The sequence below is a fragment of the Chenopodium album genome, chromosome 16 (assembly GCF_948465745.1).
Source record: "Chenopodium album chromosome 16, dcCheAlbu1.1, whole genome shotgun sequence".
NCBI lineage: Eukaryota > Viridiplantae > Streptophyta > Magnoliopsida > Caryophyllales > Amaranthaceae > Chenopodium > Chenopodium album.
Window position 1 is genome coordinate 25,379,978 of NC_137849.1, and position 18,810 is coordinate 25,398,787.

Genomic DNA, 18,810 nt, shown 5'->3' on the forward strand with positions numbered 1-18,810 from the left:
TCACCTTAACAGATTTTCCTGATTTCCCAGACCCATTTCATCAGCTACCTGTCGAGCATTTTCAGTTGATGCAGATGAGTTTCTGTCGTCGATATCACTCTCAGCATCTGCAATACCTGTGTCATCAGCGATATCACCCTCAGCATCTGCAATACCTGTGTTATCGTCGATATCACCCTCAGGATTTTCACTACTACCTGTGCTATAGTCGAAATCAACTTCTTCATCCACAATAGGTGGGTGATATAATCTCAGTATTTCCAGTCTCACACCAATTGATGCAGCTTCTTTGCCTGACAGGCCAGATTCTTCTCTGATTTCATTCATCATTTCCAGAAGCATATCAGTTTCGAGACAGAACACAAAATCATCAATCTTAACTTCAGTAGTCCTCACTGTCACATACATCAGTTCACTGCCCAACTTTTCTCCTACTACTGCAAATTTCGTGTACTCTTCCTTGAGCTCTGCAATAAAAGGCGGTCGTTCTTGTTCTCTAACCCCCTGATCACTCGTGTCAGCAGGCGGTATATGCACAGCTGGTACTGATACTGCTGCAGAACCTACTGCAGTAGTAGTACTCGGTTCAAGAAACGGATCATTCAGAAGATCAGTAACAGTAGGCCTAATTCCTACATTAGACGAACACCTCTGAATGAACCTCTGAAGCTCTCCGTCTGTCACATTGTCTAACTCGCGTAATCTCCTGTCAACGGTTTCATCATACAGCATCTGCAGCACACACACCCCAAAACAGTGCATCTCAGACACTGCAAGTTTAGCAGCACCATCAGTATCATTAGTCCCCGGTAAAACAAACGCCGCGAAATTCACATCTCCTATCTTAACAGTCCCTGAGTCCCCAACAACACATATGTTTTCCAAATTCAGACACCTTAGAATAACAATCCAATCGCGTTGATTGTGAAGAAAATCAAGCCCTGTTAGAATCTGTTTACACCAATTCTTGATTAATGGATCACCTTCTTTAATATCATGTTTCTTGGTGTAATCTCTCAAATTACAAGAATAAAGTTCAGTAATTATGTTAAATGTCGCTTTATTTTGTGGACTGACCCAAGAATGGTAGCATTTGAGAACATTTTCATGATTTAAATTCTTCAACAACGAATCTTCTCGAAGCAAACCAAGAGTACAATCATTTCTAAGAAATTTCTTTTTCCAAGCAATTTCTATGCCATTAATCTCATCATATCCTGAGAAAACTACTTTTTGTTGGCCTAAATCAATGATAATGTTGTACCTTGAGTATTGCCCTGTTGGATCTTTCTCCATGATCGTGTAATCGTCTCCTTCTGGTGAACTCGAAGCCGCCATTGCTAGTTAACAACAGGAAAACAGAAGTAACGAAAGATTTGTAATAGAATCGAGTTAATTTTGTGATTTTAGTGTTTGAAGATGGAAATTTTTTTGGGTTTGAAGAAGAAACAGAATATTTGAAATGGGTTGATGATGAAATGAATTATAAAATGGCAGTGTAAATGTATGGGTATTTATAATGGTTGTGTTTTGTTGTTACTTAAAGCCAAAATGCATTTTATCCGTTTGTTATTGTTAGTTAAGTCGGTTAATCGGTTATCAAGATCAAGAAATCAATTTTTTAAGTGACTTGTTAGTAACTATAAAAAATTATTTAACATGGTATCAAAGTGCAAATTGGGTTAAGATGTGATGAATATGAACAAATCAATATGAACGGTAGTATTGAGCTCATGAACAACTCGTGTGTGTGGAATACTACTCCCTCCGTGTTTTTTTTAAGTATTACAATTTGACCGGCACATAGTTTTAGGCAATTTAATTGAATTAAATAATATAAGAGGTAGTGGGTTAGTTGGAGTATTAAAAAATAGGAAAAATTGTAAAAAAACCACCTTTTATAACACTTTTTTTTTGTGAAAAAACACCTTATAAAAATTTTCTTGTGAATACACACCTAAAACCACTTTTTTTTTTTTTTTTTTTTTTTTTGGCGAAATAACACCTTAACCCGGTTTCCAGTGTTTGACTTGGTTTTCCGGCGTTGACTTTGCACGTGTTGGTCACGTGATCACTTAAAACCACCTTCTTTTATATTTTTCCCCTTTCCCTCACCAACACCACCTCACTGCCACCCTGACCAATATCATCTCACCCAATAGATCTACTCCCATGAAAATTTCAGCCTTGTAAATTCACCCCCATCCACCTAAAAAGCCCACCCCACCTCCTCACTCCCTTCCTCCATTGAAGCCCAATATTGCTACCACATACATAAAAAAAAATTGAATCAAATACCACATTGGTGGGCATACTAAACACATTGGACCCTCAAAATTACTGCTAATTCTATCTTAAACACATTAGTGGGCATAAATTAGTCCCAAAATAGTAACCTTAATTTTTAATTACAAACCCTAATTTATGAAAATTTGAAAACCCAATAAAATTAATAAGCTATTTCATGAATTAAAACAACTTACTAGCCTCGAAATTAGGTTAATTGCAGCAATTTGTGCTCAACAATGGAGTTTTCTTCTTTAATTGAAAGTAATTGAGGCTTGGTTGGAAGGATAGAGGAGAGAGAAAGTTCAATTGGAGGGAAAAGGGGGAAAATTAAGAAAGAGGGGTTTTGACCGGACCACGTGCGACTCACGTGAGGGTCAATGCCTAAAAACCAAAGTCAAACACCGAAACCAGGTTAAGGTATTACTTCGCAAAAAAAAATGTGGTTTTAGGTGTGTACAAGAAAATTTTTATAAGGTGTTTTTTTTACAAAAAAGGTGTTATAAAAGGTGGTTTCTTGCAATTTTTCCTAAAAAATAATAAAAGAAAAATAGTGGGGTTAATAGTTTATTGAAAAGTAATGAATGTGAGAGGAAAAATATAATTAAAAAAGTAGTAGGGGGTTTGGGTGGGGACCATGAGAGGAGAGATATATAATATTTTAATGTAACTTTTTGCCAAAAAAGAAAGTATAACAGTTATTAAAACATGGCCGGATTTGGTAAGTGTAACACTTATTAAAACACGGAGGGAGTAGCACATATTAGTACTTAGGTAGTAGCTAGGTGCCGGGAATAGCCGAGGCATTGGCAATAGGTTTGATAATGTAATAATATCTTTGAGTTCATTGTCAAATTTTGATTTCTTTACTGTGTTATGGGTGACAATTTATCTTTGGACATTTCATTCGATTCTATTAGTTGGTCTCATATTAAAATGAATGGTAATTTTGCAGCTCATCGCCTTATAGATCTAGTTTCTATTGAAGTGAACTACATAACTATATTGGATAATTTATTTTCACTTTGTATCTTGATTAATGAGCTACCCATAGCTTGTATTCCTCGTCAAATAAACTAAATTATGTTCTTGCCTCTCTATATATAGCTATCTTGTTTATCACATGAATTTACTTGCACACAATTGTCTGCCCAACTTTTTTTATTTAATCTATTATCTATATTGATATTACTAGTGTTATTATTTGTAAAATTGTAAATAAGAAGGGTTCTAGTTGGTCCAACACAATCAAAAGTTTATATTTTTGTCATTCATATACTTGATCTAAAAGATACAATAATCTAGACCTTCCTTATGAAAACCTAAAGCAAAATTTTTACAACCAACATGTTGTGTAGAGTGATGCAATAGTCAACTAGCCTAGTTGTAACACTTTTGGTGAAAAACATTATAACTTAAGATAAAGTTATGTTTGCATACACTAAAGTAATACAATGTGCATTTCATAGAATTTCATACAAATTAAGGTTAGTATGGCAAGACATTACCATGTATAAGATGTACCAAAGAGGTGTAGGTACCAAATATCGCAATCAATATACTAAACACTATAATCGCGATGATTATAGAATGCTCACTTCCAACACTAGAACTTGAAATCTTCAAGAAGCACAAGCATGGAATTGTAATCGAAGCAGTAATGCTTAAAAATGCTCCAACCAAAGAAATAAGATATCCAAAGAAAGGAACAGTCAATGCTATGATAACTTGACTAGCAACCAGAGCAGTTTGGATAAGAATTTTGAAGGATCTCTTTTTGTGGTAACTCGGAAACCAGCTCTCAGTAGCATTTGCTACTGGTTCTAACATCAGTGCGTATTTGGAAAGTGGACTGACCAATGTGGTATATATAGCCACTTTCGAGCTCAGTTTACCAATTGGAAGGTTCAGAGTTATTTCTGCATCCAAGTTTGAACCGAACATCAGATAGCCTAATATCGCGATGGATGCATAACTGATGGTCATGCAGACAAAGCATAGTAATAGTACCTGCAGAAAATGGATCATATGTAAGTATAGGAAAGATAGCTAGATAAACTTATGAAAACCAAGCAAGATGTATACTAATATTGATTGGATCAGAACATATCCAAACCTGAATTACTTGAATCAACCTAACCTTAAAACTTAAAATATATACTATCCACACCAATCTAGAACAGAACCACATGACAATCGAAAATATGACTCAAACAAAGCCAAATTTGAATGACTTCTAGCTAGATGGGAAACTTTACCTTAGAGAAGTTATGTCTTTTCTTCATGGAGTGGTAAAGGGTTGGGAAAATAGGATGAGCACAATAACAAAAGCCATAAAGGCTTACAACCGTAGGAATCCCTGACCAATTCAGAAGCTCCCCTTTGTTGTGGAATCCGACACCATCAAATGCACCAACCCATACAACCGATACAATGATCACAACAGAAGTGAGAACACCAGTAGCAGAGATGTAAGACAGAACACTGGTGTTACTTAACTAAACAGAAGGAGTAATAAGAAGTGCAACAATAATTACAAAGCTTTTTCTTCCTCCAACTTCTAGCCCAAAGGCGCTGAAGTTCATTTCTGGAAACAGATTATGTAAATTGTCTCCTTCGATAATCAAGAAACCTGTTACAACCAAATACAGCTCTGCACACATAAACACTGATACAACTGTTCTACCAATATTCCCAAATGCGCGTTCTCCTTGTCAAGGAAAGATGTGATACTTGGATCGACTTCCATGCATCGTTTGATTAGTAAACCGGCATAAAATCCTGCCAGGGAAATGGCGAAAAGTAATGGCAAGCTCAGCCAACCCCTGATGCTAGAGCAAATGGTACTAATAGTATTCCAACTCCTGTTTAAAAGGTCTTGATATTAAGTTATCAATTTATAAAATAACCAAGTTAAGAGAATGAAAGACAACAATAATATTGGTTGTTTACAGATGAAAAACTAACATCCTTTTCTCAGTATGTAATAGTAGAAGCAGTGAGCGTTGTATACATATTAACAACGAACAGAAACATAAAAGGTAGTACATAACCAGAACAGAACATTGCAACCCTAAACTATAAAAGAAATCTAATTATATAAGAGGAAAACATTAGCATACAAAAAGAAATCTAGTTATATAAGAGGAAATTTTAATTTTATGATCTGAATGTATCATAAACATACAACCACTATACAGTACAAAGTATAAATTTCCTGCTGCTATCATTCACTAAGAAATTCTTATATATGCCTATGATAGTTGAGATATCAATATGCGACGATTTTGAAATACGATCATAGGAAATTCTATGATTCTCAAGGATTTTAACACTAAAAGTTTGTTGAAATGTACTTGACAAGGAAATAGACTCAAATTGAGCTATAGTTCTATGATGAATTCAATCAATCAATCAATCAATCAAAGCCTTAATCCCAAAAGTGGGGTCGGCTAACATGAACCAAAATTGATTATTCCGTGTAGTCATCAACATACACTACTAAAATTCGGCCAAATTGCGACCGTCTCTGACGGTCGCAGATTATAGTAAAAACGGTCGCAATTAGCAATTGCGACCGTCAACGGTCGTAAGGTGGTGGTCGTTATTCACGTGGTCGCAAAAAATCATTTTTGCGACCGTTTGACGGTCGCAGATTTTTTGCGACCGTTTTTATTATTTTCAGCGACTGTTTAGAAAAGGGTCGCAAAAATAAAAATTGCGACAGGTAATATCAGCGGTCGCAATTTTGGAATTAGCGACCGCCATAAGCCGTCGCTAAAATTTTAAAAAAAAAACAAAAAAAAAAGAAAAATCACCTGTAACCACCTCAACCACCACCCACTCACCCTTGACCCCACCGAAACTAGATCCCACCTACCCAAGCCACCACCACTGCCCACCTTAAACAACTACTATTCGCCGCCCTCTACCCACCACCACCTTCGCCCACCTTCAACCATGAATACCCACCACCACCCACCCACCCTTAACCCAAAAAAAACATAAATTTATCAAAAAAATCAACCCAGAAATTGAACCAACAAAAACATCCAATTAAACCAACAAAAACAACCCATATAATTTCGAACAAATTTACAAAAATCAAACAAAAAATCGAAATAAAATGCACAAAAATTAAATAAAAATCAGCAAAAAAGACGAACACAAATCAAACCCACAAACACTAAGCAAAATTCGAACAAAAATTCAACTCAAAAAAACCCACAACAATTCGAACAATCACACAACTTCGACAAAAATTGAACCACTATTTGAACAAAATCAACAAAAATTCGAACCAAAACTCAAACAAAAACACACAAAAATCGAACCAAAACTCAAACAAAAACACAAACAAAAATCGGAAAAAATTTGAACAATCATGGAAATTAGAGAACAAAATAAAACAACAAAAATATAATAAAAATTCAGAGAAGAAATACATACCTTTCACAAAATTTCTTCCTCTTTAGGTTTATATGGTCAAATTCGACCATAAAAACTCAAGATCTGGAATTTTTATGGTCGAATTTGACCATTAATACCAAACTTTGACGAAAATACAACACTACAATTCATTAGTTGACATAAATACTAAGAAAAAGATAAAATGAAGAAGAAACAAAGATGGAGGAAGGTGAGGAAAGAGAACGAGAAGGAGAAGGAGAAGAGGAAATAGTACGGGAGGAAATTTAGAGAAAGAGAAAGAGAATTAGAGAGAGGAAGAACGTGAGAAGGAAAGAGAGGAGATACGAAAATGAAGGAGTAGCGGCTGTGAAAATATTAGGGTTAGGGTGAGTTTTAATCTCTTTTATACCCTTTTTTTAAAAATAAAAAAAATAAAAAAAAAAACACAATTACGACCGTCTCTTTGACATTTACGACCGTCTCAGAGACGGTCGCAGATTTTGACATTTACGACCGTCTCTATGACGGTCGCAGATTATGACGTTTACGACAGTCAGAGACGGTCGCAGATTTTGACATTTACGACCGTCTCTTTAATGGTCGCAGATTATGACGGTTACGACCGTCAAAGACGGTCGCAGATTTTGACATTTACGACCGTCTCTTTGACGGTCGCAGATTATGACATTTTACGACCGTCTTTGACGGTCGCAAACGGTTTATTTTAATTTGGAATTATTTTTAATTGTTCAAACATCCTAGCGACCGTCTAAAAGGCTAAAAACGGTCGTAAAACAGTCGCAAATTTGCGACCGTGTTCAAAGCAGTCGTAATATTGCGACCGCATAAAAAACGGTCGCAAAATATGAATTTTGCGACCGTTTTTCTGACGGTCGTAAAAAAACGGTCGCAATTTAGCCGAATTTTAGTAGTGATAAATCTTTCTCCTCCATTTCTTACGATCCAAAGTTTCATCCTCATGTAAACCCATGCACTTCATATCCTTCCTAACTCCTTCCAACCAAGTCATTTTTGGTCTCCCTCTCTCTCGTTTAATCCCTCCATGGTCCCACTCTTTCACTCTTCGCACCGGTGCACCCTCGAGTCTCCGTCTTACATTTCCAAACCACCGCAGGCGATTTTCCCTTAGTTTATCTACAATGTCTGCCACACCTACTTTCTTTCGAATAACCTCATTTCTGATTTTATCTCTTAAAGTGTTTCCACACATCCACCTTAACATGCGCATTTCTGTAACCTCCATCTTTTTTAAAAGCTCTTTCTTAGAAGCCCAACATTCTGTACCATAGAGCAATACTGGTCTTATGGCAGTCCTGTAGAATTTTCCCTTCAACTGTAAGGGAATGCTTTGGTCGTATAACACTCCTGTGGCCGCTCTCCATTTAAGCTACCTTGACTTAATCTTGTGGGCCACGTCTTGATCAATGTCACCATTCTTCTGGATGATCGACCCAAGATACTTAAAACAATCAATCATGGTCAAATCTTTTCCATCCAAATTCACCACTTCATTGCTTGTCCCCCTCTGAGTACCAAAACGACATACCAAATATTCAGTCTTACTCCGACTTAGCTTAAACCCTCTAGATTCCAACCTTTGCCCCCATTGCTCCAACTTGGCATTAACCCCATCCTTAGTCTCATCCACCAAAATGATATCATCCGCGAACAACATACACCATGGAAACTCATCTTGAATTGGTTTAGTTACTTCATCTAGAACCGTTGCAAAAAGAAAAGGGCTTAATGCAGACCCTTGATGCAATCCGATTGTAATAGGAAAATCTTTTGTCAACCTTCCACATGTCCTCACATTTGTTGACACATCCCGATACATATCTTTAACTAGGTCAACGTACCTTCGTGGGATACCTTTCTTCAACATTGCCCACCAAAGTACCTCTCTTGGCACCTTGTCATATGTCTTCTCTAAATCAATAAAGACCATATAAAGATCCTTCTTCTTTACCCTATAAAACTCCATCATCTATCTTATCAAATGGATTGCCTCCATAGTAGATCTCCCAAGCATAAAACCAAATTGGTTATCTGAAATGCTTGTGCATGCCCTCAACCTTTGTTCAATCACCCTTTCCCACAGCTTCACAGTGTGGCTCATAAGCTTAATTCCTTGATAGTTAGAACAATCTTGAGCGTCTCCTTTGTTTTTATAAACCAGGACCAAGGTGCTCTTCCTCCAATCTTGCGGGATCCTTGTAGCCGTCCATATCTTGTTGAAATGGTTTATTAACCAATCAATACCAATCTTACCCAAACACTTCCACACCTCTATTGGTACACCATCAGGGCCAACCGCCTTCTTAGGTTTCATCTTCTTTAGTGCAATCTCCACCTCTACTCTCCTAATCCTCCGCACATACTCCATGTTGATTTCTTCATCACTCACAGAGGTATCTCCTATCACAACTCCATTACTTCCATTAAACAATTCATCGAAGTACCCCTTCCACCTGTCTTTTGATGCCTCCTCTTGTATTAGGACCATTTGGTTCTTATCTTTGACACACTTCACCATGCCAATATCTTTCCTTGCCTCTTGCCTTCTCTTTGCCATCTTATAAATGATCTTTTCTGCCTCCTTGGAGTCAAGCTTTTCATAAATCTCCTGATAAGCCTTTTCTTTTGCTTGGCGAACAGCTGCCTTTGCCTTACTCTTAGCCTCCTTATACGCTGCAAAGGTTTCATCACTCCTACATTTTCCTAAGGCTTGATAGCATTCCCTTTTTTGCTTAATTACTGTTTTCACCTCTTCATTCCACCACGACATATCTCTCTGTATAATGAATTCATTAGGAGGATAAATTGTAACATACATGTCTTGATGTCCATCTCTAACTCCCTCAAAAAATTATTATTACATTATCAATGTAAGTTCCACTTCAATCAAAAAATAGATGAACCCTACTCCTACATTAATACTGCCCTTACCTCCGCTTAGGCAGCTCAAAGACCATATGAGCTACATTGTCATGTTGTCTCAATCTCTCATATTAAAAGTTCACCCTCGCAAATAAGTGACTATAGTATCCAAATCTTTCATAATTGTGACATAACACGACCTCACATAAAAACTCTTTCCAACACTTCTATCATATCCCAACTACTTCATATAAGCAAAGATTTAACGAAGACAATCAAAAATCATAGTTATAAACAGAATCAGATCACATATCTTATGTACTGCTATAAAAATTTAACCAGCTAAGATAGTTGATATCAACTCTTTTCTAAAGAAAGTACTAGTACTAGTGTTATATAGTTCTTGTAGACAAAAACTGTTGCAACTAGTAAAATATTGGAAAATCAATGAACTAAGATATAAAAAGTTGACTTAATTTATATTCAATCACCTTTATCAAGGGATCTCACTGCTTGAGTAAATAGAAAGAGTATCTCTTCGGATAAATTAATTTAATTTCTAAAGTTCTGTGCCAAGTAATTTAATGACAATTTTTATGGGACAGTACAACTGATTTCAAATAATTTATGATCAATCACCAAATGTGTATATTCTATAGTGCAATTTACATTGTCCCATCTGCAATTTTAAGACCCTCCTTTATTAATTAAGGACAAAATGATGCATTCAACGTGGGGAGATGATACACATAGACTAAGTCTATGTGTAACCCCACATAGACATCCAATATCTTTTTGACAATTCAGCCTTCATCAAAAACATAAGAGCGGGAGTTAAGAGCGGTAAAATTTTAGTAAAGTCCGCCATTATTGTAGAAAAAAAGAGGGAAATTTAGCGCTCAAATACGGTGAAAATTTTTGGTGTTGAAATTTTACAAAAGTTTAATCTCAACTTCCCAATTTAGTTTGTTAAATACTTAAATTTTAAGCCAACCATTAATGGCTATTGAAGTTGATGAAGATATTCTCAAAGTTGTTAGAATAGGAGCCAAGCAGCATTATTCATCTTCTTATTGCCATGAGTATTCTAAATTTGAGGTATTTTAAAAACAAAATACAAATTATTAACTTGAATTACTAATTGAACCATAACTTCTTTAATTTAAATGGCTGTAAGTCAAATTTGATAGAGCTTGATACAGTTGAAGAACTAGATTTTGTAATGAATTGTAATTGATTATACTTAAAGTTTGATGGTGATTATTGTAAATTAGTGATTATTAGAGTGTCGATTTATAATGGTTGGTCAAATCTAGATTAATGTAATTTGGCTTAGCAAAATGTTTTTTTATTAAAACATGTTGCAATTATGTCAGTGTCACATGAATTTTTTTAGTATCAATTTGATTGATGTTGGTATAATTGTATGATATTTGGTATTATTAAGAAATATATTTATATAAGCTGCATAAGCTATCAAATGTTTTGTGATAATTGTAGGGAATTTGTATCTTAATGGATAATCTCAAGGGCAATTTGTATTGAAAAGGACATGTGTTATCATTATATTGATCTTTATGAAGTTTCTAAAGAAGTGTGAGGAGGAAGAGGTAGATCTTCAAATAGCACACGCCCCACAAGTTGTAATGGGGTGTAAAAGGAGAGGGAGGGGGTCAGTCGATGGTGGAGATGGGTCGCTATGGGTGGGGGGTTTGGAGCGGCGGCTCAAGTGGGGGGAGAAGGGATGCTCGCATAGAGGGGATGACCCCTCTGGCTAGTGGAGGTGATGGTGGTTTTTTATTTATAAATTAATTTAATTGTTAAATAATTAATTATGTTAAAGGTAGAAAAAATGGGGAGGGGGGAATTAGAGGGTAATTGAGTTAATTAGCACTTTTTAGTTGTCTTCATCAAAAAAAAAAATTACAATTAGGTTTTAACTTGCCAAATATATTTTTAAGGTTTTTCTGACAAAAATGTTGCTATAATAGGTTTTTTTTAACAACATTTTCTAATAAAAATTTTTTTTTAAAAAAAAAAAACACAATATTGTAATATAAAATAAACTACTAATGATATAAATATCATTCATATACAATCATATTAGACTTGAATGGAACTTTTTAGACATGACTAAAACTTTAATGGAACTTTATTAAACCTTATTTGACGACTAAAATTTATTAAAAGTTATTGAACTCATTAAATTTGATAAAATCCTATCGGAATTTATTTGAACTAAATAGACCTAAAACTTATTTAATTAATAAAGGTGAGCCAAACACACTATAAATAGGTAAATTACTTTAATAACTCATAGTTGTCCAATGGATTCTACTTTACATTGTAATTATTGCCTCGGTTATTGTGCTTGAAATCTTCTCTATTTGTGTGCAAAAATTGCTCAGATTAATAACACAAAGTTTCATATGTGGCTGGCCATACCGTGTAGCTGGAGTTACTTGGTTAGGGGCACTCGATCAGTCAGGATTACTCAATCAGGGTTACTTTCATTGAAAAAAGCCTAACCTATGACCTTTATAATAACACAATGAAATTAATTTATTTTAATAAAATAACTTTTATTATAACATACATAGTGCCCTTTTTATTATTAATAAAATGGTCATAGTGTCTATAATATTAGTAATCCATAATAAATTACTGCGAGCCAGATGCTTTTAATAATTTGTAGTATAAGTGAAGATAATAAGAGGCAAAAACTACAAATTATTTATGTAAGTGAGGTTAGTGAGAGAGAGAAATAATAAAATAACAGTGATCTAAGTCTTTACTAAAATAAGAATTGTTTTTGATTATTATGGAAACAGATGTAAAAGGAAAGCGTTGTGATTATTACTACGAAATAGAGCAAACATTTCGTATTAAGGTCATGTTTAGTTCACTTTATTTTTACTTAAGGCCAAATCCAATTATATAACTTTACAAAATGAGGGGTTTAAGATATATAACTTTACGAATTTCACCTCAAATTGGGATCATTAAGGGCCAAAATGTTCACCAACATCTTAATCGAGCAATATTATCGACACACAAATTAAATTCAGATTATTTTTTTAATTTTTGCAAATGTTTAACTTAGATTCTCTATTAAAGTTGTAGACAACCCTCAAAAAACTTAACTTTTTAATAATTTTCCCTGCTAGATAATAGAGTCACGAAAAAAATTGAGATATTTTAAAATGTGAAAGTGTAATCTTCTTAGTAATTAATCAACAATAAGCAAACCTTTTGACTTTTAGGATACTTTTCTTTAAATAAATCAAATGACTTACAAGTTACAACACATGTAATTATACTTAGTACTAACTAATTGTATTTATTAATTACTATTACAAACTTAAAATAACCACCCACCCTTAGTCCCCCACTACATGGAAGCCCTTACCCCCATCCATCGTCGACCACCAAATGAACCACCTCTCTCACCCTTAACCCTTTTACATTCCCCTTTGCCGGCGACCGACCATCTTTTTGCCCCACCCAATTCCTCCATAAGTGCCACCTGAGACCTACCCAAACCCACCTCAACAACCCACCTCAAAACCCAAACCCCTAAACGGCTAAACTCGCCTTCACCACTCACTTCGAAACCCAAAACCTTAAACTCACCTTCATCACCCACCTCGAGACCCACCTGATCCATTAACCTCCAAACCCAAATCACGAAACTCAACCACCTGAACAACCGACTCCAAACCCCATACATCCAACCACGGAACTGAAAAACCATTCCTAAGTGCCTCCAGCCTTCTCAATTTTATTTATTTTTACCAAAAATAATAATAATTTGTTTATTTTATTAAGAAGATGATGTCCATATAACTTATACTATGCATTAGTTTGATACCACACCTACTTATTTGATACTAATATTATTATTGAAACATCATTTACAAATTTATGATACCAAACTAATAAAAATGAAGAATTAATATATAAATTCAACTTCATTTTTTGTTCTAAAATATTACATTGAATAATTAACCAAGGTTTCTTCTGCTGAAATGATCATTTGACCCACCACTATATTCAACCACCTGAACTCCGTCGTCTCTTCCGCTCAACCTCGCCATAGTTTGGCTCTAATTCCGCCCACCATCGTTGCTTATCATCTTTAAGCCACCTCACTCTCCTAATTTCGTCCTCCGTCATTGCTTACCCTTCTTGGATCACCTCCCTCTCCTTAAATTACTCCTTACTCTGATTCTCACCGCCATATATTCATTGATATTCAATTTTCAAATTTGAAATTTAAAATTTTCAATTCTAAAATATTTAAAAGTAAAATTTTCAGAATTTTTGGGGTGGGCCAAGGTGAGGCTAAATTTTTAACCAATAGATATTCACCAAAGTGAATGTCTATGTGGGGTATGCATAGACTATGTCTATGTGTACCCTTTCCGTTCAACGTGTCATACTCATAGTTCAATGATAAGTTCATTATCATCATTTGTTTGTTTATTGTTTGTTTTTTATCATATCTATTTTACTTTATTTTTTGTTGTTTTGTTTGACTGTAAAATTTCAATGTATTCTATGAAGGGTACAACATCATAGATTTGGGGATGACAAGTGTGGTAATATAACCATGTACTACCCACCTGTCTCAACTCTAATCTCGAGGAGGTATGCATCTACGATTAGTCAGTGCACCCGAATAAACATAAAGGCAAAACTTTATAAAAATCGACCACTATGTCTACATCATATACACTCGAATGTGCGTAGCATTGCATCAATCAATGATATTTAATTTGGCCATATATGTGTAAAATGACTTCTTATTAAAAGTGGCAATATCCATTACCTAGCCACTTGTATGGATTGTATTCAGAAGACTACTCTTCTGATCACGGATTCCATATTGACTTAAATTTGCCCTAGGACCATTCACAACTTGTGAATGGTACGCGATCGTAAAAATGTGAGAGGGTGTAATTTTACAACAGCATACAACACAATGAAAACCCTCTATCATTTTACACCTCATAAAACTGATTGCGATCATGTCTATGTCTATTACGTCGAAAATGACACAAATCATGATGATTAGATTCATTAATCTATCATGTAGCAATACGAAATTGCAACCTTCGATCATCTTTGATACACTCAACAATAATAATAGTAAGAAACGGAGATAGTAATAATAACGATCCGATTCAATTCATAATCACAAACGAAAACATAAAACAGATGAATTAAAAACCTGAAAGGGCGTTGAGGCCATTGAAGGGCGTCTTGGCGAACAAAGCATCACCTTCTTGAACAAATTTAACGTCAATATCATCTTGCAAATCATTCTCCAAAAGAGGTTGTCTAACGTAAACACTCGCACTTGATTCACCTTCACCTTCCATCACTCTTGGAGAACTTTTTTAATTTTAATTTTTTTTTATTGTTTTGAGTATAAAAGAAAACAATGATTTGAGTATTTATTTATATATAACTCTGAAAAACAGAATACATAAGTAGTGGCACTGAGAAATTAATGACCTAGAAAGAAGATAGAAGCAAAAGAAAATTGAAAAAAAAAAAAAATGAAGATATGAAATTATTTATGTAACTATATAGTAGTTGAGGAGAGAATGGAGGTTTACTCAAGCTAACATGTGAAAAGGGTAGGATTTCGCGGATGTATGTGTACAATTTTTTTGTGTATATTTATAACCACGTATAACTATTTAGCGTGGCAGTCATTTGTTGATTTTATGGCCTATTAATAGAAATTAATTAATTAATTATGTTTTCTGTTTTTTATATATTTAACTTTACCCTTTTTTTTATTTTTTTTTTACGGAAACTTTACCTTTATACTTCTATAAAAGATTATATAAAAATTAACTTATGCTAAATATAAATAAAGACGAATGTGATAAGCGAGATAAGGTGCACGGGGAGCCCCCTCCTATCACAGGGGGGAAGATGGAGGGACTAACCATCCCTCCATCTCCTACATCCTCAAAGATACTTCGTATTAGGGTATTCATACAATCATATCTAGTCATGTGGTTTGATATAGAGTCGGATTATATTATTGGAGTGTCAATAAGGACATGTTTTGTTTACTTAATTTCACTTATTTCAGATGTAATAAGTTTAAATTCAATAAAATTAAATTTTAATAAGGGTTCTCTAAATACAAATTACAATTAAAATAAATTTTAATAAATTAAATTAGTAATGATAAGTTCAGCTAAGTAAAAATCAAGTTTTTAATAAGTTTAATTAAGTTCATATACATAGTAAATTATTAAGTTTCTCAATACTGATTTGATTAATTTCAATTAGCTTAGGTTTGTATCGGATATTTGTTATTAGGGTAACCAGGTTGTAGTTAATTTTCCATAGGCACAACTACGTACCCTAAAATTTTATCGGAGTGTACATAGACTAAAGAATATATATATACACTAACATAATATTTTACTAGATTTATATGCAAGCGATATATACTTTATATTTTTTAAAAATTATGTATACCGACAATGTTAAATAATAAGCTGAATTAAGGGCAATTATATTATATATGGAGTACATTTAGCTGAATATCATATCACTATTCCTCAGTTCATCTCTTAGCTTATACGAATAATACACCATATGCCTATTAAAATTTCAGTTCACTAGATAGATAGTCATGTGACCTACAGATTAAGCAATCGGATTATTTTACATGTGACCATATAAATTGGCCAATTGCAGATTTGTACGATTTAGAAGTTCAACGATCTTTCGAGCATAGATTTTTAATTAGCGTTTTTTATTATTTTGTCTGCCACTTTTGCATTTTTACGTGCGTAAATGAAATTAAATGTGTTCATAATTTCTTAATATAGGGGGGCAAACTTTAAAATTTTACAACAGAATACTCCGTATCAATAGCCTATTTAATATCTTGTTAGATTCATTCATTGTATATTTAATTAATATGGAATAATTAGTTTTTATATAATTTTACACGCATGAAAAATGGAGATAAAATTAGTATAGTATTCGTGCAATTGCACGGTATAATAAGTTCTTTTATTAAATATTACTCTAATTATAAAGGTTATGTTCAATTCAACTTTTTTAGAAATAAGCAGATTAAACCGTCTAGCAAATCATATTTTATCTGTTTATTTCGGGTTACTCTTGACCGAGTAACCTCTTAAGTAACCCCTAACCGAACCCCTCAAGTAACCCCTGACCGAATAACTTGAGTAACTCTGACCGAGTAACCCCTTAAGTAACCCCTGACCGAGTAACCTCTCGATTAATCCATGTCCAAACCCCTCAAGTAACCCCTGACCGAGTAACCTCTCGATTAATCCATGTCCAAACCCTTCAAGTAACTCCTTACCGAACCCCTCAAGTAACCCCTGACTGAGTAACTCAGGTAACTCCTGCCACACGATATGCCCAACCACATACAAAAATTTATCTTAAGGTTCATATATATTGCAAAGTGCAAATCAAATGACATCTCATTTGAAAAATTTGCAAATCAATCAAATAATAATTTAGCTAGTCAAATCAAAAAAATATAATGTGGTGAATTGAACATACCCAAGTGTGGTCAAATCTAATCAATCAAACATAGCCCAACAATAAGTTAGGTCCAATCTATGAATTGAGCATAACCCAAATATTAATAAATTGATAATATAAAAATATTTCATTTAAAGATATACATAATTTACATATCAAAGAAATTTAGGATGTGTTTGATTCTCTTTATTTCTACTTTTAGTTGTAAAATTAACTTAAGTGACCTTTATTAACCCTTATCATAATTTATTAGAATTTATGTTTAGTGAGCTTATATTATCTGCAGGGCCGACTTGAGAACCGGGCTCGATTTGAACTGAGACCGATTAAAAGGATAACTTTGACCCAAGCATACCCGACCCAAATAGTTCCGTCCCGTTGTGAGTCAACTCAAACTCCATTCGGCTACCTGAATTAACACTTCTAATACTCCGTAACTGTAAACATAAGTTAAATTAGGCAATTAGTAATTTTTTAGCAATTGAATTATATATTTTTTGTTTTACTTTTGTGTCTTTATTTATTTACCTGAATTGTCATCTCTAATACTCCATAGCTGTAAACATAAGTTATAATATGCAATCAATAATTTTTCAGCAATTGAATTATATATATTTTTTTCTTACTTTGAATTCTTAATTTTAATTATTTATTTTTCATAAGTTAAAACATGTTGTGTGACTCACAATTAGAACTTGACCCGATTTTAGGTGCGTTCTAGTTTTTTGCGCCCGGTTGTCTCTTGCCTACCCATATATGGATTCAGCAGAAGTTCGAAAGGTTGACCTATTCGGGAATATCCAGATCTCCACAAACTTTTTCAAAAAAAATATGAATCAATCGTTTTATTTGAATAAAAAATATGCTTTGGTCTAGTAATAATCTAGTTTTAGTCTTCTTTGCTTTTCTATATTTTACCCACTTTTTTTTTTAAAGAAATCCCAAAGGACATTAAATTTCATTAAATAAAGTCATACGACATCTACAATTGACAATTAACGATATGAAAATAGATTTAACAAAATCAAACAAGAATTAATCAAGGAAGGGCTAAAAATCCAAATACATAGATATAACACTTCAACACATTCTCGATTCATTGTCTCATACAACTTTTTTGAGTGGACCCGTCGTCGCTTCATAGTTTTGTGAGAAAGAAAATTCTTGTGTTGAATTCGTAACCCGAATCTGAGCCATAATCAATTGAAGCCCCGCACAACTAGAGACCCTATTAAGCGCAAATAAAACAACCTTGTCTTTCGAAGGAGTTCGAAAAACTTTGTCTTTCGAAGGAGATCGAAAGAACCTTGTATTTCGAAGGAGATCGAAAAACCCTTGTCTTTCGAATGAGATCGAAAAACCCCTGTCTTTCGAAGGAAACATTATTATAATCTAAAAAACAAAGAAAACGTAAAAGAAATAAAGATTGGGGCTTTCCACCGATGAAATCCGATGAAAGTCCCTTCAAAGTTAACAATGGAGGCTAAAGTTTAGGAGAGAGAAGAGAGAGAGGAGGCTAGAGTTTTTAATTTTGTCTTATACATACTATATTTTACCCACTTCTACTTTAACGAATCTTGTTTATATTAATTAAATTTCTTTTCAAAGTAAGTTTTAATGTTTGTTATTTATATTAATTTAATTTCTTTTTAAAGT

General features: G+C 34.0%; 1 protein-coding gene and 1 pseudogene across 1 annotated transcript; both read right to left on the minus strand.

Annotated features, from left to right (window-relative positions):
• On the minus strand, positions 1-1,338 carry LOC145584007 (putative serine/threonine-protein kinase WNK11). Its single transcript, XM_081640948.1, has one exon. It carries the CDS (start codon positions 1,336-1,338, stop codon positions 1-3), a length of 1,338 nt encoding a protein of 445 aa, XP_081497074.1.
• Positions 1,339-3,757: 2,419 nt separating this feature from the next.
• Positions 3,758-15,009, minus strand: LOC145585038 (amino acid transporter AVT1I-like; annotated as a pseudogene).
• Between the last annotated feature and the right edge of the window lie 3,801 nt (positions 15,010-18,810).